Source organism: Herpailurus yagouaroundi, unplaced genomic scaffold (assembly GCF_014898765.1).
Source record: "Herpailurus yagouaroundi ecotype Mexico unplaced genomic scaffold, PumYag 140, whole genome shotgun sequence".
Taxonomy (NCBI): Eukaryota; Metazoa; Chordata; class Mammalia; order Carnivora; family Felidae; genus Herpailurus; species Herpailurus yagouaroundi.
Window position 1 is genome coordinate 46,427,379 of NW_024412395.1, and position 20,864 is coordinate 46,448,242.

At 37.4% G+C, this 20,864-nt stretch overlaps 1 protein-coding gene and 1 long non-coding RNA gene across 5 annotated transcripts in view; one reads left to right on the forward strand and one right to left on the reverse strand.

Moving 5' to 3' along the window:
* Positions 1-2,307, forward strand: part of LOC121030634 (uncharacterized) — a 29,447-nt gene extending 27,140 nt beyond the window's left edge. The window contains exon 5 of the long non-coding RNA XR_005790338.1: positions 2,060-2,307. This is a non-coding gene — a long non-coding RNA (uncharacterized LOC121030634). The remainder of the gene's footprint in view (positions 1-2,059) is intronic.
* A 5,139-nt stretch (positions 2,308-7,446) lies between these two features.
* Positions 7,447-20,864, reverse strand: part of SLC38A11 (solute carrier family 38 member 11) — a 58,608-nt gene continuing 45,190 nt past the window's right edge. For 2 of the 4 annotated variants that reach the window (XM_040475239.1, XM_040475241.1), the window contains 2 exons: positions 19,917-20,048; positions 7,447-9,641 (listed from right to left, as the gene is read on the reverse strand). In XM_040475239.1, coding sequence (XP_040331173.1) covers positions 9,348-9,641; positions 19,917-20,048 — 426 coding nt within the window. In that variant the 3' untranslated portion in view covers positions 7,447-9,347. Of the gene's footprint in view, positions 9,642-14,714; positions 15,063-19,916; positions 20,049-20,864 lie in introns of those variants that run through there. The other 2 variants (XM_040475242.1, XM_040475240.1) reach the window with 2 other exon arrangements.

Genomic DNA, 20,864 nt, shown 5'->3' on the forward strand with positions numbered 1-20,864 from the left:
CAACTAACCAACTGGGCCACCCAGGTGCCCCTCCCTAAGTTTTCAATGTTAACAAAGTGGGGTGCTTGGGTGATGGAGTCGGTTAAGCATCTGACTTTGTCTCAGGTCATGATCTTGTAGTTCATGAGTTCAAGCCCCACATCAGGTTCTGTGCTAACAGCTCAGAGCCTGGAGCCTTCTTTGGATTCTGTGTCTCCCTCGCTCTTTGCCCCTCCCCTGCTCGCACTCAGTCTCTCTCTCTCTCAAAAATAAAAACGTTAAAAATGTTAAAAAAAATGTTAAAGTAAATACAGGTTCATCTTTATTAAGGAAAAATGTATTTTAAGCTGTTCTTCATTGGAGAATGTGTCTTAAGATAGTGAATATTTTGTTTAATCAAACATTTAATCTAGAAGTGACATAAGGGATATTTTTGGTGACTTTCATACATTTATCTCTTAAGTTATCCTCTGCATGCATTTAAATATAATTGCTATGCTCAGGCTTTAAATATTTAATGCAGTGGTAATCCTTTCTGCTCTCTACCTGCCAGATATGACCATAAATTCAAAGCACATTCCCATGGTAGAAACTTTCTGACTTATTCATTAGGGCTTTTTACACACAAGCTAGAAGTCAACAGGATGCCTTAAAATTTTTCATTTGTAATATTGTTTCTATCATAGTTAAAAAGAAATTGCAATTTTTATCTAAAGAAAAGGTATGACTAGTTTCTTTCAATTTTAGACAATGTTGGGAAAAAAACCTCATTTTTGATTGCATTACTGGGAGAAAACACAATACACAGAAATGGGCTTTAGTGTTATAGCCACGGATCATGATTTACAGTCACTTTTCCTCCTCAAACCCCAAGAAATGTGTTACCACAATTCTCGTGAGTAATGGAAGCCCTTGTTTGGGCATAACAGATTCTCCAGGGTTTTTCTCTTTAATTTTCCTAGTGGATTCTGATGAGCCCCCCTCCCAAAAGACAAGGCCTGGTACATGAGTGCTTCTCAAACTTGGACATGAACAACCTTGGACTGTTACAATGCAGATGCTGCTTCAGTCAGTTTGAAGTGGAGCCTGAAATGCTGTATTTCCAAAGAGCTCCCATGTAATGCCCATGCTGCTCATCCATAAACCATACTTCTCAGGGCAAAGCAGTATAACCACCTCCTAGTTCTTAATCAACAGTAGATACTGCACATCTGTGAACCCCATTATGGGCTTAGTACATTTGTGTTTATCTTGTCTGTGATTGGGTTCTATTCCGCTTTTATGGAACTTCCTCCAATCAAAGGGGAGCAATTAAAGAACTTATGGATCTATTTGCCACAATTATTAAGCATTCTGTGTAGTGTTTCCTGCAAATATCTTTCTTGTAAGTGGAAAATCGGGAATGGTGACAAGAAGGAAGAGAATGAGAACGGTTTTTGCATGCTGGTCAGCAATGGCAGCAATAATCTCTACATTGACCTAATGGTAGAATAAGTGAAGTTGCTGACGAATTGCTCTAACTTCCTGTGAGCTCCCATACTTCAGTGGGACCTGATCCCTAGAAATGTGGTGCTTAGGTGCTGTTCCATATCTGGTTTATTGTGTCCAGGTTGTCCTCCCTTCAAAACTAGCTCTCATGGTTCAATTTGTAAGGTTTTTTTTTTTAACAATTATTTTGTACAAGGTGGTCTAAGCACTGAAAAGGAATCAAAAGATTGCCACTCTTAATCTGTTTAATACTTATCAGAAAAAAATTAAACGAGTTGCAAAAATAAATAATGAAAAATTTCAAGAACAGCTCTGTATTTTATTTCATCAGAGAACACAAGGCAGTACCTAGAGGCTCAGCATTAGAGGACACCTTGACGAGAAGATCATCAAGTTCAGTTTTTATTCAGCAGTGAACTGCCCCTGTGACATTACAGGCAATTGTTTTTCCAGCCTCCAAGTTGTCTCAGTCACAGAAGGCTCACCAAGTCCCAGAGTAGCCCGTGCCAACATTAGTGAACTCTTAATTATTAGAAAGTTCTAATTTACACTGGATTGTTCCTTCTATTAACCATCAGATATATACCCTTAGTTTTGCAGAAGAAGAAAAGCTATGGTCTGCTGGAGAAGACTGGGAAGACTTTTCAGAAGAGGAGGCATTTGGGAAAAATCTGAAGTTCTGCTGGAATTTAGGGAGGTGGAGAGAAGTGTGGAGGGCAGCATTCTCATGAGCTACCCTTAAAGTTTAGAGCTACTCTTCCTAATTGTTATTCTGGATCTTTCACTTATCCCCAGTGTTAAGGAATGACTGTTCTAAACACTGAAAAGCCATCAACAATATGTCAGATGCCTTGGTATCATTTCATAGAAGATATTTGAGAAAATGAATAGAGAAACTTTTCAGATTTTCCTCACTTATAAAGCAGATGATTATCCACCCACTACTGCTAGGCCTGCTCTAATGTAATTCTGAAAGGCCAGATTTATCCAGAGTGTAAAGGAAGTGGGCAGACACACAGCTGTTGTTTGGAGAATAGTACTGGTGTTGAGGTGAAAAATTACAATGGCTGAAGACACAAAGTAGAGGCCTTCAGGGGGAACAACTTTAAGCCACGTGGGTTAACTTTGTTGGGAAACCATAGTGGTCAACCTTCTGTTACCCATTTGGATAGACAGCTCCTATTTAAAGCCATGAACCCACATTTGAATTTTATGCAAGGCAGAAGTCTTCTGGGCTTCTCTTTTTATGGAGAGCAAAGTCACCAGAAATGCAATTCAGAATATAAATCACATGGTACATATACATAAGGAAATGTCTGCTTTAAAAGGTCAGATTGTCTTCTAGAATAAAGAGACTCTCCCATTGTGTTTATCCAATCAAGCAGCCCCTTCTATAAAACCCAGGGTTTTCTAAGCCCTATTTTTCCAAACGTTTAAAGGTAATTTCCTTCCCTTGTCTATTCTTACAACTTTTTAAATAAATCTTAATTCATTCTAAAATGCACTGAGACACAGAGCACATAAAACCCAAGGTCATATTACTCAACTTCCAGCTTATCTACATTTTGTACAAGGAGGAACAATAGTTAAAAGTTGTAACTTGGAAAATTCTCTTTAAGACTTTACAAGAATGCAAACTGGTGTAAGAAAAGTCAGAAGCCCTCCAAAGACTGCTGTTCTGGGATAAAGTAATTTTTCTTTGCTTTGTGTGTGTGTGTGTGTGTGTGTGTGTGTGTATGCTTTATTCTTTTCTCCTTCAGAACGTAAAGATTAAAGAACAATGTTGTTTTGCAATGGGACCTGACTCTAAGAAGCCTGGGCTGGGTTTGTTTTTCTGGAATTGGCCTTGTCCTCTGGCAAAACAAAATTTAAAAATGATAAATACACAGCTGCCACTGTCTTGGATATAAACATTTCCAAAGCCTTTCAAACTTAAAAAAACTGATAGTTGCCCAAAGTGTTCTTAAATTTTGCCTGTGTTCCTAAACCACCTCTTGTTTTCAGTGCCCTATACAATTACTGAGCTATTTGCTGAGATTAGGCAAGGTGATAATTGTACCTAAATCATAAACATATTTGGTTTAAAGTTTTGACACTTAGTTGTTGTTGCCCTGATGACAGAGCAAACATGCAGAATGGATGAGAGACACCATGAGGAATAATATTAAATATTAAATTTAGGAATAATATTAAATAAAGGGGTTAATGTAAGTTTTCTTGATGGGTTATAAAATGGAGGTAGATATGTATAAATTAGATAAATTCAAATCATTAAATATTTATCAGGCATGAGTAAAAAATGAGCATACACTGGCAAAAAAAGAAAACTAAATGTGACATGGTCTTAGGTCTTAAAGAGCTTATAATTAAGAAAGATATAAGTAAATGTTTAGTTAGCTGTCAAAAACGAGTGAAAAGATGTGCTGATTGGTATTTACTTGAAGAGTCCTTTTATGACTATCCCAAATAATTTCTCTGTAGGTTCTGTGCATAATAAAGCAAAACAAGAAACCCAACTCAATTATTTAAACCAGCTTGGTAGATGAATGACTACATCACATTAAAATGCTACTTTACTTTATATGACAATCATTATAGCTGGAAAAAATTCAATAAAATAATACGTATGGTATAATTAACCATTTTCCCTTTTACACCATCAATCTCACTTCAAATACTTGTGTTTACTATATTCAAGTCTCCTTGCCATGAGATATGAAGAATAAAAAGAAGCTTTAAAGCACACTGTTGGTCCTCAATGAGCTTTCAGTCTGGTTAGACAAAGAGAGGGGCTTTCCTCATGCAACATAAGTATAAGAATCACAGAATTCCAAAGGAGGAAGAACTGATTTGCAGCTAAAGTTGTCAGGTATAGAACAGGGAGAAGATCAAAGAATTGACAGAATTTTGATGAGAGGGAGGGGTTGAATATTCAGGTGAGAGAATGCCAAGAATTTAGGGGCAAATGTGGCAAAGAGCAATTTTAGTTAAAGGAATGTGTTAGTTATGTTAGACTAAAGAGTCCCTTCCTGTGGTTCGTGGAACAAAAGACCAGAATGCCATGTTGAGGCCATATTATGAAAGTTTTGAATACAGGCTGGAGTTTGGAGTTTGTACTTTATAAGCACAAGAGTTTCATGGAAAGATTTTGAGCAAGCGGTGTTATTAAACATCAGTTTAATAATGTCAGTTTCATACGATGATTCTCAGAGTGATCACCTTGAATGGAAAAGAAACCACAGGCAAATACTTAAGAGGCTGTGGCATTAGTCTAGTGTGAGTTGATAAGGATCAGAATCCAGAATCAGGTGGAAGTTAGAAACGGACAGACTAAATCTCTGTGTGTGTGTGTGTGTGTGTGTGTGTGTGTGTGTGTTTTCATAGAGCACTTAGCATATTTTTATAAATGAATAATATAATAAAAACTCCAAAACTAAATTTACCTATAATCTTTACTGTGGATGAGCAAACATTAGTGGAATGATTATTAAAAGTGTCCTATACAACACTACTACAGGAATTCTTTATCTGCATGATGTTATGAGTCCAGCCCAGTTATACTCGTGTTCCCTATGTAATTTTCCAAGTAAGACATTCCACTGAGAGTTTAGTCCTAGGAAAACTTGGTGTACTTTCAAGGAACTGGAATATTTCCTTCCTTCTTTTCTTCCTATGAAGCTCAGGCAACCTTCTCTGAATGCCTGTAGGCTCCACACCAGGCTTTCAGCTTAACCACTGCAGCTGTGTTGACTTTAGACTGTAATCTCTGTTTTCTTCTTTGTTGTTAACTCTCCTCCCCTCTCTTGCCATTACTGTTCACTAATCTTACAGTCTTGGTTTCTCCTCTTCCCTCTGTAAGCTTCTCTAAATGATTTTTCAAAGAAACAAAGGATAAGGACATTTAATATGTGCCAGTAGCTTTCCTCCCTCTGTCTCTAGCCTCAGTTTTCTCCCTGAGCTCCAGCACAGCATTTCTACTTCTTGCTTGTATTTTGCCCAGCCTCTAAACAGATGGTACCATCTAGCATCTCTCTTATGTCCAACCTCCAACAATATTCAAATGTGGTCTTTGAACCAACAGCAGCAGCACCACCTGGGAACTTTTCAGAAATGCACATTCTCAGGCCTCACCCCAGAGCACTGAACCAGAAACTCTGAAGGTGGGTCCCGGCAATCTGTGTTTCAATTAGTCCTCCAAGGGATTCAGACACATGTTAAAGTTTGAGAACCACTCTTCCAGAGAATATGCTCTTTTCTCTGTCCCAGTCTATGTGGTTCCCTAACTCATGGTGTCTCTCATCCATTCTGCATGTTTGCTCTGTCATCGGGGCAAATTCTTTATACACTTTTCAGAATTAGTATAAATTCCTAAAGAAGCTTATCTGATTGGTGTAGCTAATTATTGCCCTTACCACAGTTAGTATTTATGAGCACCCCACCCCAAGATCACTGGCTGGCCCATGCTAGAGCCACTCTTGGGTTACCTGTCAGTGGCCAGCTCAGCTAAAAAAACAAAACAAAACAAAAAACAAAACAAAACTGAACCCAAACCAGACTAATACTGCTTTCCTGAGAAGATGGGCAGCAGATACACCAGAAACAGGACTGCTTCTGTCCAATAAATTAATCTTTAATTAAACTGATGTAAGCAGTATGTCTTCAGCAGAGGACTAGTGGGGATTTTCTTAGTTGCATAACCTGGATTTCAGGGTCCTTTTAGGAAAGACAAGAGGCAACCATTACAGCTTGACACCATTGGAGACAGAGGCAAGGAGGTCTCCCTGCTGATACTTGAAGATGGTTCAAGTTAGCTTGAGATGAAAGATCCTATTATAAATTGTAACATGGACAAGGACCCAATTCACAAATTACACAGGTGCCATCCAATCTGTACTCTTAAAGGAAATGTATTACTAGATGTTTACATTAGTGTGTCAATATACTATTCCCTTTATTTCTTAAATGAAGAAACACTTTATAATTCCAATTATAGTGATAACCTGAGAAATTGGTTTAAAGTCCTCAAGTTGCTGTATTAGGGGCAACAAGTAGCAAGGAGGGAATGAGTTTAAGTAGAAATCTCTCATTAAATTGAGGTAGAAAATAGAAGGGGGTAAGTTCTCAAAGTTTTGCATGGTAGCAAACTAAAGAAACAGATAAGTATTCTTGCAAATAGAATATTTGCAATAAAAAATAATTGCAATAAATAATTTCAAATAAATTTATTTATAATTGCAATATAATATATTGCATATATATTGCATATATATTGCAATATAATAATTGCAAAAAATAATTGCAATAAAAAATAGATGTGTTTCAAAGATTTTTTCTATCATAATTTGAAAGATGTAGTGGGGCGCCTGGGTGGTTCAGATGGTTAAGTGGCCGATTTTGGCTCAGGTTATGGTCTCACGGTTCACAAGTTCAAGCCCGGCGTCGGGCTCTGTGCTGATAGCTCAGAGCCTGGAGCCTGCTTCAGATTCTGTTTCTCCGTCTCCCTCTGGCCTCCCCTGCTCATCATCTGTCTCTGTCTCTCTCTCAAAAATAAATGGAAAAAAAAAACATTAAAAAAAAAAGAAAGATGTAGCTATAACTGGGATCAGGGCAGTTTTGTTCTACATTTGATTAGGAATAAAAATAAAACAAAAACAAAAACAAAACAAAACAGGAAAAGTATTGATTAGGCATTAATGCGATACTCAGTTCCTACCAGGAGGGTTTTTTGTTTTTGGGTTTTTTTGTAACCTACTTGAAGAATCAAGGTTAATTTAACTTTTGGTATCTGAAGCAATACCCAAACTACAAGATAATAGATGGTTAAGTGCTAAATTACATTATCCTTGATGTGTTTCTCTTTGTACACTCTTGGAATCTCATCTCTTCTGACTTTATCTAAAAACTATGTAGGTCAGTGTTTCTCAGTCTTGAGTAATGCAGAGATAGACTGTTGTAAAAATTGTTTACATTCCCTCAGTATGGAATCAAAGTATTTTTATTTTATTTTATTTTTTTACCAAAACATGTATCAATCTAAAAATAGGCACATACCACTTAACCTTATGATTCTTAAACAACTATGAAACACAAATCTACAAGTCAACTACAGAAAAGCTATACAGCCCATAGCATTTAAACTAATTGAGGGGCATGGGTAATGTTTTATTGAAGCAAAAATCATACTCCAAGCCTGAGCACGGTTTTGCCTAAGGTACAGCTTTCTTTGCTATCCACAGGTCTTAGTCTGAATCCCATGATGACTCAGCTCTCACCTCTTTATTCAAACTACTGTGAAACTATCCGTTATATACTTCCTGTGGGTTTTTGTTTTGTTTTGTGTTTTGTTCTTTTTTGTTTTTTGACTGTGATTTGTACAAACACATCGGGTATTAACTCTGCTTGTGGTATTTTCTGTTTGGCAATGGTTAATAAAGTGCCATGTATTGTCCACTTGAAATACAAATTAAAAAGTGAGAAATAAAATTTGGGGCGATTTGGTGTAGGGTGGCCAAATTTTGTTTGACTACTTTTAAAAGATTGTCATAGATTTGAAGATACGAAATCCTCATGAAAAGATATTTTTAAATCCTCATTAAAAACTGAGGGCAGCTGTGGAGGACACAGCTGTGCCTACCAGTTCCCCTACAAGGAAGCATGTGATGCCCCAGCCACCAAAAGACAGCACCCAACTCTCAGTTCCTGTAGGGTTTGTTCAGCTGCCAAGTGCTTCCCAGTCCACGGGCTCGTCCTCCACGAGTGCCCACATTCAAGGACCGATGGAGGCAGTGGTATTACAACTTGGCTATTTCACCTGAACAGGGACAAGTCTTGAAGGGCCACAGATGCTCTAGTTTCCCCATGGACTTGGCTGAGGCTTTGTTGGCCTGTGCTACAGTTCCATCTTGCCCTCCCGATGCTGCATTCCTCCTCTCTCCTGTTAGTGATGATCCTTAGTAAATACCCTGCATGCCAAACTCCATTTCAGTGTCTAGTCAGGAAAATCCAGTCAACAAGCACTCCTGACAATCTCCCTGAGGATCACTGAGGAGTAAGAAAACCTCTTCCGTAGCCCCGATTCTTCTCGCAAGGGTCTAGTCTCCGATTTCAGCTTCCAGTTGTATACTCTCACCAGTACTTGAAATCAACGGGTCCAAAGCTGACACATAACCCATCTCTTGGGCTTGTGCCTCAGAGAAACTTGTGGATTCCCCCCCGCCCCGTTTTATAATCTATTTAATGGTACTACCATTGTATTCCCACAGGATCCAAACTTGATAGGTAATGTTTATTCCTCACACATCTTGCTCTGTACAGTCTATTATTCATGCTTCTTAACACAGGAAGAACTTTACTCACTTCTCCAGGGATTCACTCCCTTCTAAACAAGGGATGCTGTTGAAATTATAATGGAAACGTTCACTTTGCTCTTGGGATATCTGTTCCCTTCAGTAGTTTTCACTTTCCTTTCTCTTCGATTCCGTAAACTTTAAAACACACAACAATTTTTTCTTGTAAAGGATATGTATGCAAAATTCCAACCCACAATCATCTACTTATTTTGGAATGCAATATGTTGGCTCCCCTATCAAATACAAGAATGATGCTTCAAGAGGATGGCAGCAAGTGCCAAGGCCTTTACTTTTCCTCCTGCAATTAAGATTAGTGCAGCAGAGTCATTAAATTTTTTTTATTTTGTTTAAAATAAAATAATAAAATACAATTTTCTTTTCTTCTTTATCTTTTATATTGTTCTAAAGACTAAAGAAAACCAAATCTTGATAAATACCAAAATGATAATTTTGTAATACACGGACTAAAAACGTGTGAATGTTACAGTTTAGAAGTCTATGAAAACATACATACTTTTTAAAGTAGTCAGCTCATTGAAAGATACTGATATTTAAAATGGAAGGTTGTGTTGTCAGTTGAAAATGAGAACCTGAGATGTTTGTGAGGGAGAAATTGTCAGGAAAGCAGTAGAACATTTCCTGCCCGTGGGTGCAATCTTGAGGATTTGTGATGGCCATGACGAACCCAACAACCATCACCACAGCACCGACAGGAAGCATGACACAGGCCATAATCTTATCTGAGTGTGTCCTCGGTTCTTCAGAGAGTTTCAGATAGCATGCTGATGGAATGATAAAAATTAGTGGAGCTGCACAGAGCACACCCTGCATATTGAAAACAAGAAATAACAATATGTTACTGAACGGAGCATTCCTTGGACAGGTTTTAAAAAAACATTTACAAAATATATTTGTCATTGTACATATTAAAAGTTTAATAGGTTTAGTTGAATCAAACAAAGGAAAGAAAAATAATCCAAGGGAGACTTAGGAATAGGTTTTCCCCTTTCTGATAATGTATTTACAAATGAGAATAGTAAAATAACATAATAGTATATCAGACTAAGAAAAACATGATCAGAAAATAATTTCGAAAATAAAGCAGATGGCAAGGTCAATTTCTGGCAAACTCTTGAAACATCCCATGTTTTCAGTCACATCATATTTCCTTATACTCATTATCTCAAATTACTGAGTACCTACTATGCTGTTCAAATATGAGAGGTCTATTTGTCATTTGTGTACAAGAGGGGACTATTGGGAAGTGTGTAGGGGATATTATCTTTCCTCTTTTTTCATTGTGTATGAAAGTAGGTGCCCCTTAATAAAAAAAGATAACTATCACCCGAGGGCACTTAACATGAAATAACATTTCTAAATTCTCTTTCAAGTAAAACCAAACACGTTAATTACTCTAGAAAATTGACAGAACTAAATGACTATGACTCATTCACCCTCCCCCACATTAGCTTATGGGTAAGTCCAACCTGAGGGGGCATGTCAGATTGAAAATTATGGGCAGTAGTGTTGTCTATTATAAAAATACCAAGAGTTATTGACTTAAAAGAAAAGATACTTTCCCCTTGAGGCTAAATATGCACTAGACACTAACACATGAAATAATGTTAAAATTTAATGCATTTTAGGCACTATAGAGTTTTTAAATTATACTAAATGTGAATTATATAGTAAACAAAATATAACACATATTACTAAGATATAACAAATATAATTACATAACAAATGATACTCTCTTTAAAAAATTTTTTTTAACATTTATTTATTTTTGAGAGAGACAGAACATGAGTGGGGGAGGGGCAGAGAGAGAGGGAGACACAGAATCCGAAGCAGGCTCCAGGCTCTGAGCTGTTAGCACAGAGCCCCAGGTGGGGCTTGAACCCACAAACCATGAGATCATGACCTGAGCAGAAGTCAGACGCCTAACCGACTGAGCCACCCAGACGCACCACAAATGACATTCTCTTAAGCCATAAAACACAACTTTTAAAAACACACTCAATAGCAAATATGATATTGGTTTAGAATTAAAAGCAAGCTTTCCTTAAAATATGTTTTGCTATATTTGAAACAGTTATAATGGAAATTTGTAAATATACAGAAAAGTAGAAAGAATAGTATAATGAAACCCTATACACCTATCACCTGTGGTTTGACACATGATTTTAGCAGATTTTCTCCAAGGAAAAATCACAGAAAACTGATTTTGAAGCTGGATGATGTAAAAACAGATTATACCTTAAAACAGTTTTAGAAGAAATATTTTCTCAATATTATCATTTACTAAAATTACTATTACACTAAGTACCATCCTTATACCAGAAATATTACGACTATGATTCCAAAACTATAACTTTTTTTTTATTATTTTTTACAAAAACAGAAGTGCAGAGAAATGAAATGAGACTATTCAGGCAGTATCTGAAAATTTGGAGATTAAGAGGGACCACACATTGGGGCGCCTGGGTGGCGCAGTCGGTTAAGCGTCCGACTTCAGCCAGGTCACGATCTCGCGGTCCGTGAGTTCGAGCCCCGCGTCGGGCTCTGGGCTGATGGCTCAGAGCCTGGAGCCTGTTTCCGATTCTGTGTCTCCCTCTCACTCTGCCCCTCGCCCGTTCATGCTCTGTCTCTCTCTGTCCCAAAAATAAGTAAACGTTGAAAAAAAAAAAAAAGAGGGACCACACTTCATGGAAAGTACATCTACAGTCAGAGATAAAGAATGAGAAAAGAGCGCCAAATTGTATTCTTTTTCTTTTCTAATGTTTATATATTTATTCGGAGGGAGAGAGACTGAGCATGAGCTATGGAGGGGCAAAGGGAGAGGGAGAGAGAGAATACCAAGCAGGTTCCACACTCAGCACAGAGCCCAAGGCAGGGCTCGATCTCACAAACCATGAGATCATGACCTGAGCCGAAAGCAAGAGTTGGATGCATAACCAACTGAGCCACCCAGGCGCGCCCCCCCCACATTGTATTCTAATACAAAATATAAGGACATTGTAATTTTGTCATTCATAGAACCTGCATAAAAATAAGTACCTACCAAGGTACACAGATATAAAGAATTAGTTTTCATTTGGCAAGAATTGAATGAATTATGGATTCCTTAGGCTGTATCATAACACCTGAAACTGACAATGTTTTTAAGTTATGAAAAATACTGTAGAACCCAGTCTGTGTTTATAATTATTACCCTTTGGTTTCTTTGAAAAAAAATTGAAAACAATGAAAAAGTAATTAAGATATAAATATATGTATGTGGGTATGGGGATGTGTATATGTACAGTCTCTTCTCTTTACAGGAACAAACGGGGAATGCCAATTCATCTGGAACTTGAGAGTGTTCATCTGGAGTGTTGAGAGTACTATCAGGATGAAAACCGCCACCAGCTGCTGCTAAGAAGCTGTCATCAGTCAGCATTTTGGGACTCTTTCCAAACCTAACTTGCTGGGCAGTCTAAAGCAATGGGTGTTCTGTTTATGTTATAATTCTTAAGAGTTGAGAAAGTAGCAATTAGTGGGAAAACTATATAGCTGATGTTTGTACTGGAAGAAGTCCACTTGGGTATCTTGTCTAGATAACAGTTACTTTCTTTTTTTTTTTTTTAACGTTTATTTATTTATTTTTTTTTTTTGAGACAGAGAGAGACAGAGCATGAACAGGGGAGGGGCCAAGAGAGAGGGAGACACAGAATCGGAAGCAGGCTCCAGGCTCTGAGCCATCAGCCCAGAGCTCGATGCGGGGCTCAAACTCATGGACCACGAGATCGTGACCTGAGCTGAAGTTGGACGCTTAACCGACTGAGCCACCCAGGAGCCCCAACAGTTACTTTCTTAATATTTGAAAGCTCAGTCTTGCTAGAGGTGTTGTTAGGACCCAAGACCATCAGTAGAATTACAGAGTGGTTCCACCTGCTCTATTCCCTGTAAATTCGTCCAGCTTCTTTGATCTATTTAATATAGCCTTGTGTGAGATATACACCACTGGCTTTGGAATAATTTTTGGAACTGCTTGACAGGATGTAAATATCATAACTGTTCGTTAAGGGAGAATAAGAAGCACCTAGATGGCTCAGTTGGTTAAGTGTCCGACTCTTGATTTTTGACTCGGGTTGTGATCTCACGGTTAGTGAGTTTAAGCCCCATGTTGGGCTCTGCGCTGATAGCATAGAGCCTGCTTGGGATTCTGTCTGTCTCTCTTCAAGGGACAATAAAATACAGCCTTATTTATAAAGGCAGGGCAGCACTATCCTTTGATAATGACACAACTGACGCCAGGGCATTCTGGAGTTTGCTAAAGAAAATGACAGAAGGTGTTGATGATTTTCACTGGCAATTCAAATTGGAAAAGTATCTAAATTTTCCTACCAGAATAGAAACCTCTGAAATGATGCAAGAAAGCTGAAAACTAAACAAAAGAATGCTTATACGTCTTCTGAATTTCTACTTCATAATCAGTTTGGACTCATGAAATGTATTCCTATACCTTAAAGAGAAATTCTCTCTAGCTCAGGAGGTCTTTGGCAGCTCTGACTATGCCTTGCTCACCCTGATGACTGTATCTCTCCACATTGGCTCTCACTGGGTAATTGGCTTGCTTGCTTCCTTCTACTTTAAGCTGTACACAATGCTTGTTGGGCTGGTTACTCTGGCCACAGGCCCCAGCTGCTTCATCTTTTCTCTTTGTACTGCTGCAAGTAGAAACCCATAGGGCCCAATTACTGCAGATACCTCTTTTCTCTAATAGCAACATCAGTGCCAAGAAGCTGGATTTTTATTACCAAGAATGGGACTTATATTTATTTTATTTGCTTCTAAAATGAATCCTTTAAAATTGAGGGTGCATTTCCTTTGGAAAACACGTCATTATTGTCTACTGCCATAAAAACAATGTAATAAAAGGGAAGCTAAGCTCTAAATAGGGTTTTGCTTTTTATTAAATAACTAATATAACCCCAAATAATTTAGCCTCCATTATTTTAGTTACAGTAACAGCATTTCCCTAAATTTGCAAACCGAAGGTTTGATTCTATTACATTATCTCATCAGTGAAGATCATTAGTCTACTTAGTGATGATTCAGAAGCCACAGTAGAATTCTTAAAGTACAATTATTAACTAAGATAAAAGATATTAGTGAAACATCAATTTAGATGAAAACTTTCAGTCCCATTTTATTTCATCTGGTATTTATTTTAACCCATTATTAAAGTCTAATCATATATATATATATATTATGGATTACTCTTAACCTCACTTATAGGTAAATTCAGTGCATCGATTTTTAACTTAAAAAATGGATAGAGTGGGGTGCCTGGGTGGCTCAGTCGGTTGAGTGTCTGACTTCGGCTCAGGTCATGATCTCACAGATAGTGGGTTTGAGCCCCGCATCGGGCTCTGAGCTGTCAGCACAGAGCCCAGAGCCTGCCTCAGATTCTGTCTCTCCCTCTCTCTCTGCCCTTCCCCTGCTCATACTCTGTGTGTGTCTCTCTCTCAAATATAAATGAACATTTAATTTTTTTTTTAAATTAAAAAAAAAAGTGGACAGAGAATAGAACTTACTGATTTTACATAATTTAAAGGAAATTTTTTTTAAAAATGTGGACTACAGAGTCTGAAAGCCTGTGTTCAAATTTAGATTCTGCACTTACAACTAGTGTGAACTATTAAAAAAATTTTTTTTCATGTTTATTTTTTGAGAGAGAGAGAGAGACAGAGCATGAGCAGAGGAGGGGCAGAGAGAGAGAGGGAGACACAGAATCTGAAGCAGGCTCCAGGCTCCAAGCTGTCAGCACAGATCCCGATGCGGGGCTCGAACTCACAGACTGCAAGATCATGACCTGAGCCAAAGTCAGACGCCTAACTGACTGAGCCATCCAGGCACCCCTGAACTATTTAATTACTCTATTTAATCACTCTGTGCCTCAGTTTCTTCATCTGTAAAACTAATACAGATCAAGGAAGATAATGCATGCAAAACACTTTGTACAGAGTAAATAATCAGTACATATTAGCTCACACTGTCATTCGGAAGTGGAACACAGCATACTTGAGGTACTTCCAAAGTGTTGCATGGTCCAGCCTACATTAGTTATTGAGAGAAATAACACCTCATCTGGCTCTATTAAACATGACAAATGTCCACACAGAAGGGAGTTGAGTAAAGACCTGCACATGTTCTGCATGCCAAAAGACTTCTGTCGATTGAAAAAACATATGCTCAGGTGATCTGTAAAAGAATGGAGATCCTCAATTTTATTACATTCTCACAAAATGATTTATTTTTTTTTTTGCCCATCTCAGTTTTTCTTTTTTAAAATTTTTATTTAAATTTCAGTTAGTTAACAGAGTGTGATATTAGTTTCAGGTATACAATATAGTGATTCAACACTTCCATACATCACAGGTGATCATTACAGTAAGTGCCCTCCTTGATCTCCATAACCTATTTAACCCAATTCCCTGCCCGCCTCCCCTATGGTGACCATCAGTGTGTTCTCTATAGTTAAGTCTGTTTCTTGGTTTGTCTCCCTCTTTTTTCCTCTTTGCTTGTTTTGTTTCTTAAATTCCACATATGAGTGAAATCAGATGGTATTTGTCTTTCTCTGACTTATTTCACTTAGCATTCTACTCTCTAGCTGCATCCATGTCATTGCTAATGGCAAGATTTCATTCTTTTTTATGGATACATAATATTCCATTGTATATGCATATCATATCTTCTTTATCCATTCATCAGTCGATGGACACTTGGGCTGTTTCCATAATTTGGCTATTGTAGATAATGCTGCTATAAACATTGGGGTGCATGAATCCCTTTGAATTAGTGTTTTTATATTCTTTAGGTAAATACCTAGTAGTGTAATTGCTGGATCATAGGGTAGTTGTATTTTTTATGTTTTGAGGAACCTCCATATTATTTTCTAGAGTGGCTGCACCAGTTTCCACCAATAGTCCAAGAGGGTTACCCTTTCTCCACATTCTCGCCAACACCTGCTGTTTCCTGTGTTGTTAATTTTAGCCATTCTGACAGGTGTGAGGTGGTATCTCCTTATAGTTTTGATTTGTATTTTCCTGATGATGTGTGATGTGGAGCATCTTTTCAGGTGTCTGTTGGCCATCATTTATATGTCTTCTGCCCGTTTTTTAATAGTATTATTCATTTTTTTGGGTGTTGAGTTTTATAAGTTCTTTATATATGTTGGATATGAACCCTTTATCAGATATGCCATTTGCAAATATCTTCTCCCATTCTGTAGGCTGCCTTATAGTTCCATTGATTGTTCCCTTCGCTGTGCAGAAGCATTTTATTTTGACATAGTCCCAATAGTTTATTTTTGCTTTTGTTTCCCTTGCCTCAGGAGACATATTTAGAAAGAAGTTGCTATGGGAAATATCAAATAGGTTACTACCTGTGTTCTCCTCTAGGATTTTTATGGTTTCAACTCTCCCATTTAGGTCTTTAATCCAATATGAACTTATTTTTTTGTTTGGTGTGTGGTCCACCAAGAAAGTGGTCCAGTTTCATTCTTCTGCATGTTGCTGTCCAGTTTTCCCAACAGCATTGGTTGAAGAGACTGTCTTTTTCCCATTGGATATTCTTTCCTGATTTGTCAAAATTAATTGACCATATAGTTGTGGGTTCATTTCTTTAAAACTAGTGTAATTGTCTTGGGTTTAGTATATCATAACAGACAACTTAGCACTCTGCTTTAATTGTCTTTTTATGAATAACTATATGACCAGGTTTTTAAAAAGCTAAAGATCTAGAATCATGCTTTAAATCTGTAAAACGTTTTCTAAAACCAGCTCAGATATTGACCTTATAATAGACATTCACCCAATATTCTTCTCTGATTATTATACAATACTAGAATTCTGTCTTAACTGCAAATAATTTTCAACGTAAGTACAATAGGTACTCTTTAATGTAATTAAATGCTTACAATTTTATTGTGCAAGTATCATGGAGATAAGCAATTAACAGAAAGTTATGGTCAAATTTACAAAAATAGATCATTACTAAAAAATCAATAATGTGTATATGCTTGCTTAACTTAAAGGGAACAGTTAGGCTACCAACATGTACTAAGTGATCAGGCAGTTGATAAACATATTTTTCATACCAAAATCCTACAATATTAAAAAAGCCCACACACAACCAAATATGAATTCAAATGAGACATCTAACAAAGTAAGAAATAACAGACCTGGGGATCATTATGTTGATCATATCCTCAGCACAGATGAAAGATTAATGTCACTGTCAATACCATCATTTTTTGGTAACACTTAGTATCCTGGTGCTATGCTGATGAATACCCCTTATGTTCAGGAACGATTGTAGAAATAGTTCCTGATCTGTGATCCCAAGGGGCAATAGCCCATGCAGTAATTTGAGCACTGTGTTCTTAGTACTATGCCATATACCGTGGAGGATGGATGAAATAGCTAAGTATCATTCTTATCTTCAAAGAACTTACTCTCTGGTAGGGAAGGCAAGCTTACAGACAGTTTAAACAACACACGATACATGATAACGATACACAAATCAAGTTAGTGCATTAAGGTAGTAGTCATCCACTTACATAGATCATAGATCAAGGTTGGAACATAAAATGATTTTGAATGAACCTAATAGTCTTTGGTTTATGCAAAATTGGGAAGTAGGTGAAAGTTACCTTTAATATTTGTGTATCTCTCCTATGAGCTTTCTTTCCATTGCTGGTGGGATAGATCATTCCCCAGGATCCTGTGGTTTTGAGAAGCTGCCTACTCCCTACTTTTCATATATTCTGCTATAAGAACATCCCCAGTAGTGTATTACTAACTGAATCCTCCACTGCTTTTGTCTGGAACTTCAAATCCAAATGGCATTTGGAGGGAACAGTGTCTTGCACAGACAATAATGCCTTCATCTATCCCTCAACTCTCAATAGAGTGAGTAAATAATGACTTGGGATTCCATCTGTACAAGTCCGCCCTCCTTGTGGTGCATAATTAATAAATGCCAAGTGGTGGGATTCTGAGCAGAAATTCCATAAGGATTGGAGAAGAGGAAGATTAATGACTCTAAAGTGGTAGATCCATTTCTATTCACTTCACATCAGGTGGCATCATTGTCCCAGCTCCACAAAGTAGAACCAAGGAGTCATTCTTGATGTGTCCCTCTATCCCTCTTTGTCACCAAATCCTGTCAATCTTTTCTTATAAATGTTTTCTGGGAATCCATCTACTTTCATTTCTCTTCTTCATGACTTATATAGTAGCTGAACTTTTCATGTTTAATTGTGAGATTGTATGCTCCGTGAAAGCATGGATCCTTTCTGATTTCCTCCCATCACTGTATTTCAATTATATAGGAATAATATATATTTGATCAACAAATACATGAATTAGAAGTTGTACTAGATCTTAAATCTTTGTGATATTTGGATGGAAATGAAAGGAAAATAATAATTATAGGAAAGAATATATATTAGCCAAAGGATGAAAGAAAGAATTAATATGGCTTACTCAGAGGCCCAAAATAAGATTGACTAGAGCTAAGGGTAGATTTGGGGAAGTAAATGGTAAATAACTTTCCACAGAAGGCATGGGGTCAGATTATAGAGGCAAAAGAATTTATGACTGCTCTGGTAGGAAAGTAGACATTTTTAAGCATTATTATGATACACTGGAAGCAGAACTTAAATATGTGCTAGTTGAGGCAAAAAACCAGTATTAATTCAGATGTGGTATCACAAGCACCTAGATTTGGGAGATGGCAGTACAGATTACAAGGGAAAGGTCTAGAGAAGGAAAAAAAATATGTTAAGGAAAAAGAACTTGGGCTGTGGTAAGTGAATGTGGGGTATAACTCTTCATTCACACATATTTAATGAATCTCTCTAGACCTACTCTTACTTAACAAGGGAACTTCCAGATCCACGTAATATATAGTTATTTTAGTAATATTTTTTAAATGTGTATTTATTTTTGTGTGAGAGAGAGAGAGGATGCGAGAGAGCAAGCAAGGGGTAGAGAGTGAGCAGGAGAGAGAGAATCCCAAGCAGGCTCTGCATTTTCAGTGCAGAGCTCGATGTGGGGCTCAAACTCACAAACTATGAGATCATGACCTGAACCAAAGTCGGATGCTCAACCGACTGAGCCACCCAGGCCCCCTGGTAATGTTTATTTATTACAGAAAATTAAATATGAGGGGCGCGTGGGTGGCTCAGTGGGTTAAGCATCTGATTCGTGATATTGGCTCAGGTCATGATCTCACTGCCATGGGATTGAGCCCTGTGTCAGGCTCCGTGTGGAGACTGCTTGGGATTCTCTCTCTCTCTCTCTCTCTCTCTCTCTCTCTCTCTCTTTCTCTCTGTCTCTGCCCCACTCGTTCTCTCTCCCTCCCTCTCTCTCTCAAAGTAAGTAAATAGACATTTAAAAAAAAGAAAATAAAATATGAAAAGGTGCTCCAAACCAGGGTGTCTCAACCTCAGCACAACTGACACTTTGGATTGGGTAATTCTTTATGATGGGGGCTGTCCTGTGCATTGTGGAGTCTTTGGCAGCATCCCTAGACCTTGCCCAATAGATGCCAGTGGTACCCACATACCCAACTGTGACAACCAAAAATGTTTGCTGGGTAAGGAAAAATTCCCCCCACTGGAGAACCACTGCTCTAAAAGTATATAGTCCTATAGGGGTGCATGGATGGCTCAATCGGTTAAGCATCTGATTCTTGATTTCAGCTCAGGTTGTGATTTCATGGTTTATGAGTTCAAGCCCCACATCAGGCTCTGTGCTGGCAGCATGGAGCCTCCTAGGGATTCTCTCTCTCCCTCTTTCTCTGCCCCTTCCCCACTCTCTCCCTCTGAAAATAAAAAAAAATCAGTAAATGTTTAAAAAAGTATATAGTTCTATAAAGTAGACAATATCATCACTCTAATATTTATTATAACATAATGAACACATTTTCATTCCATTTCAGAAAGTGCAACCTTTGTTAAGGAAAATAGAAACTTTGTTAAATGTAAACATTCTTTTTAAAGAGATTTTTATTTTTAGGATAAAAGGTGTAAATTTTAATTGTACTTACATTGAGCTCTAAAACTATTCCAAGGCAATCAATCAGCAATGACACAAACATGGCTATGGTAATGATAACCACTGTTACAATAATGTGGAAGACCAATGAAAGATTCCCACCAAAAAACACATTGGCAACTACCTGCCAAATAAACACATTATTTAGAGAGGGGTTCTCAGAGGCATGGAGGACTTATTAAGTAAGTATATCATATTATAGCATTTAAGACTATATAAAACACTACCAGTAAGGCAATCAATCAAATCTTAAGCCATATGAACATCCTATATTTCTGAAGTACTTGCACACATATGCATACACATTTCAACAACAAATATTCTTTGTTGAATTATTACATAGGCAGTAGGTTATCTTACAGCCTCAGAACATGGTATAATAATGTATGAAAAAAACCTATTTCTTAAGTGTAAGAATGATGTTGGGAAGTTACCTTAAAAAGTATGAGTTCAATAAGGCTGCCACTAACAGAAACTACAGATGCTATTTAGATTATTTGAATGAAAGTAGATTGTAGAGATTCAACCCATCTAAAAAAGCAAATAGTGATCAATTTATGACTGGATAAAATAATCAAATAGAATTTAGAACAGAAAGAGCTTTAGTTACTTAGATCCATCTTTCTTAGAGAGTAATTGGCTCTACAGCAATTCTGAAATATGCCTGTCTGACCTTGGCTTGAGATAGGGTTTGAAACACGGGTAGGATTTAGAGCAGAATTACAGACTGAGGCAACAATGTGAAAAGAGCAAAAGAGGTAAGAAGAACAGGAAAGATACCTATGGGAGACAAGGAGGAGACAGTCTGAACAGGGTTGACTCTGTGCAAGGGAACCTCTGAGACAAGAGTTGAAAATGGTAGAAGGTCAGATGCTAGAAATTCTTTTTTTTTTTTTAATTTTTTTAAATGTTTATTTGTTTTTGAGACAGAGAGAGACAG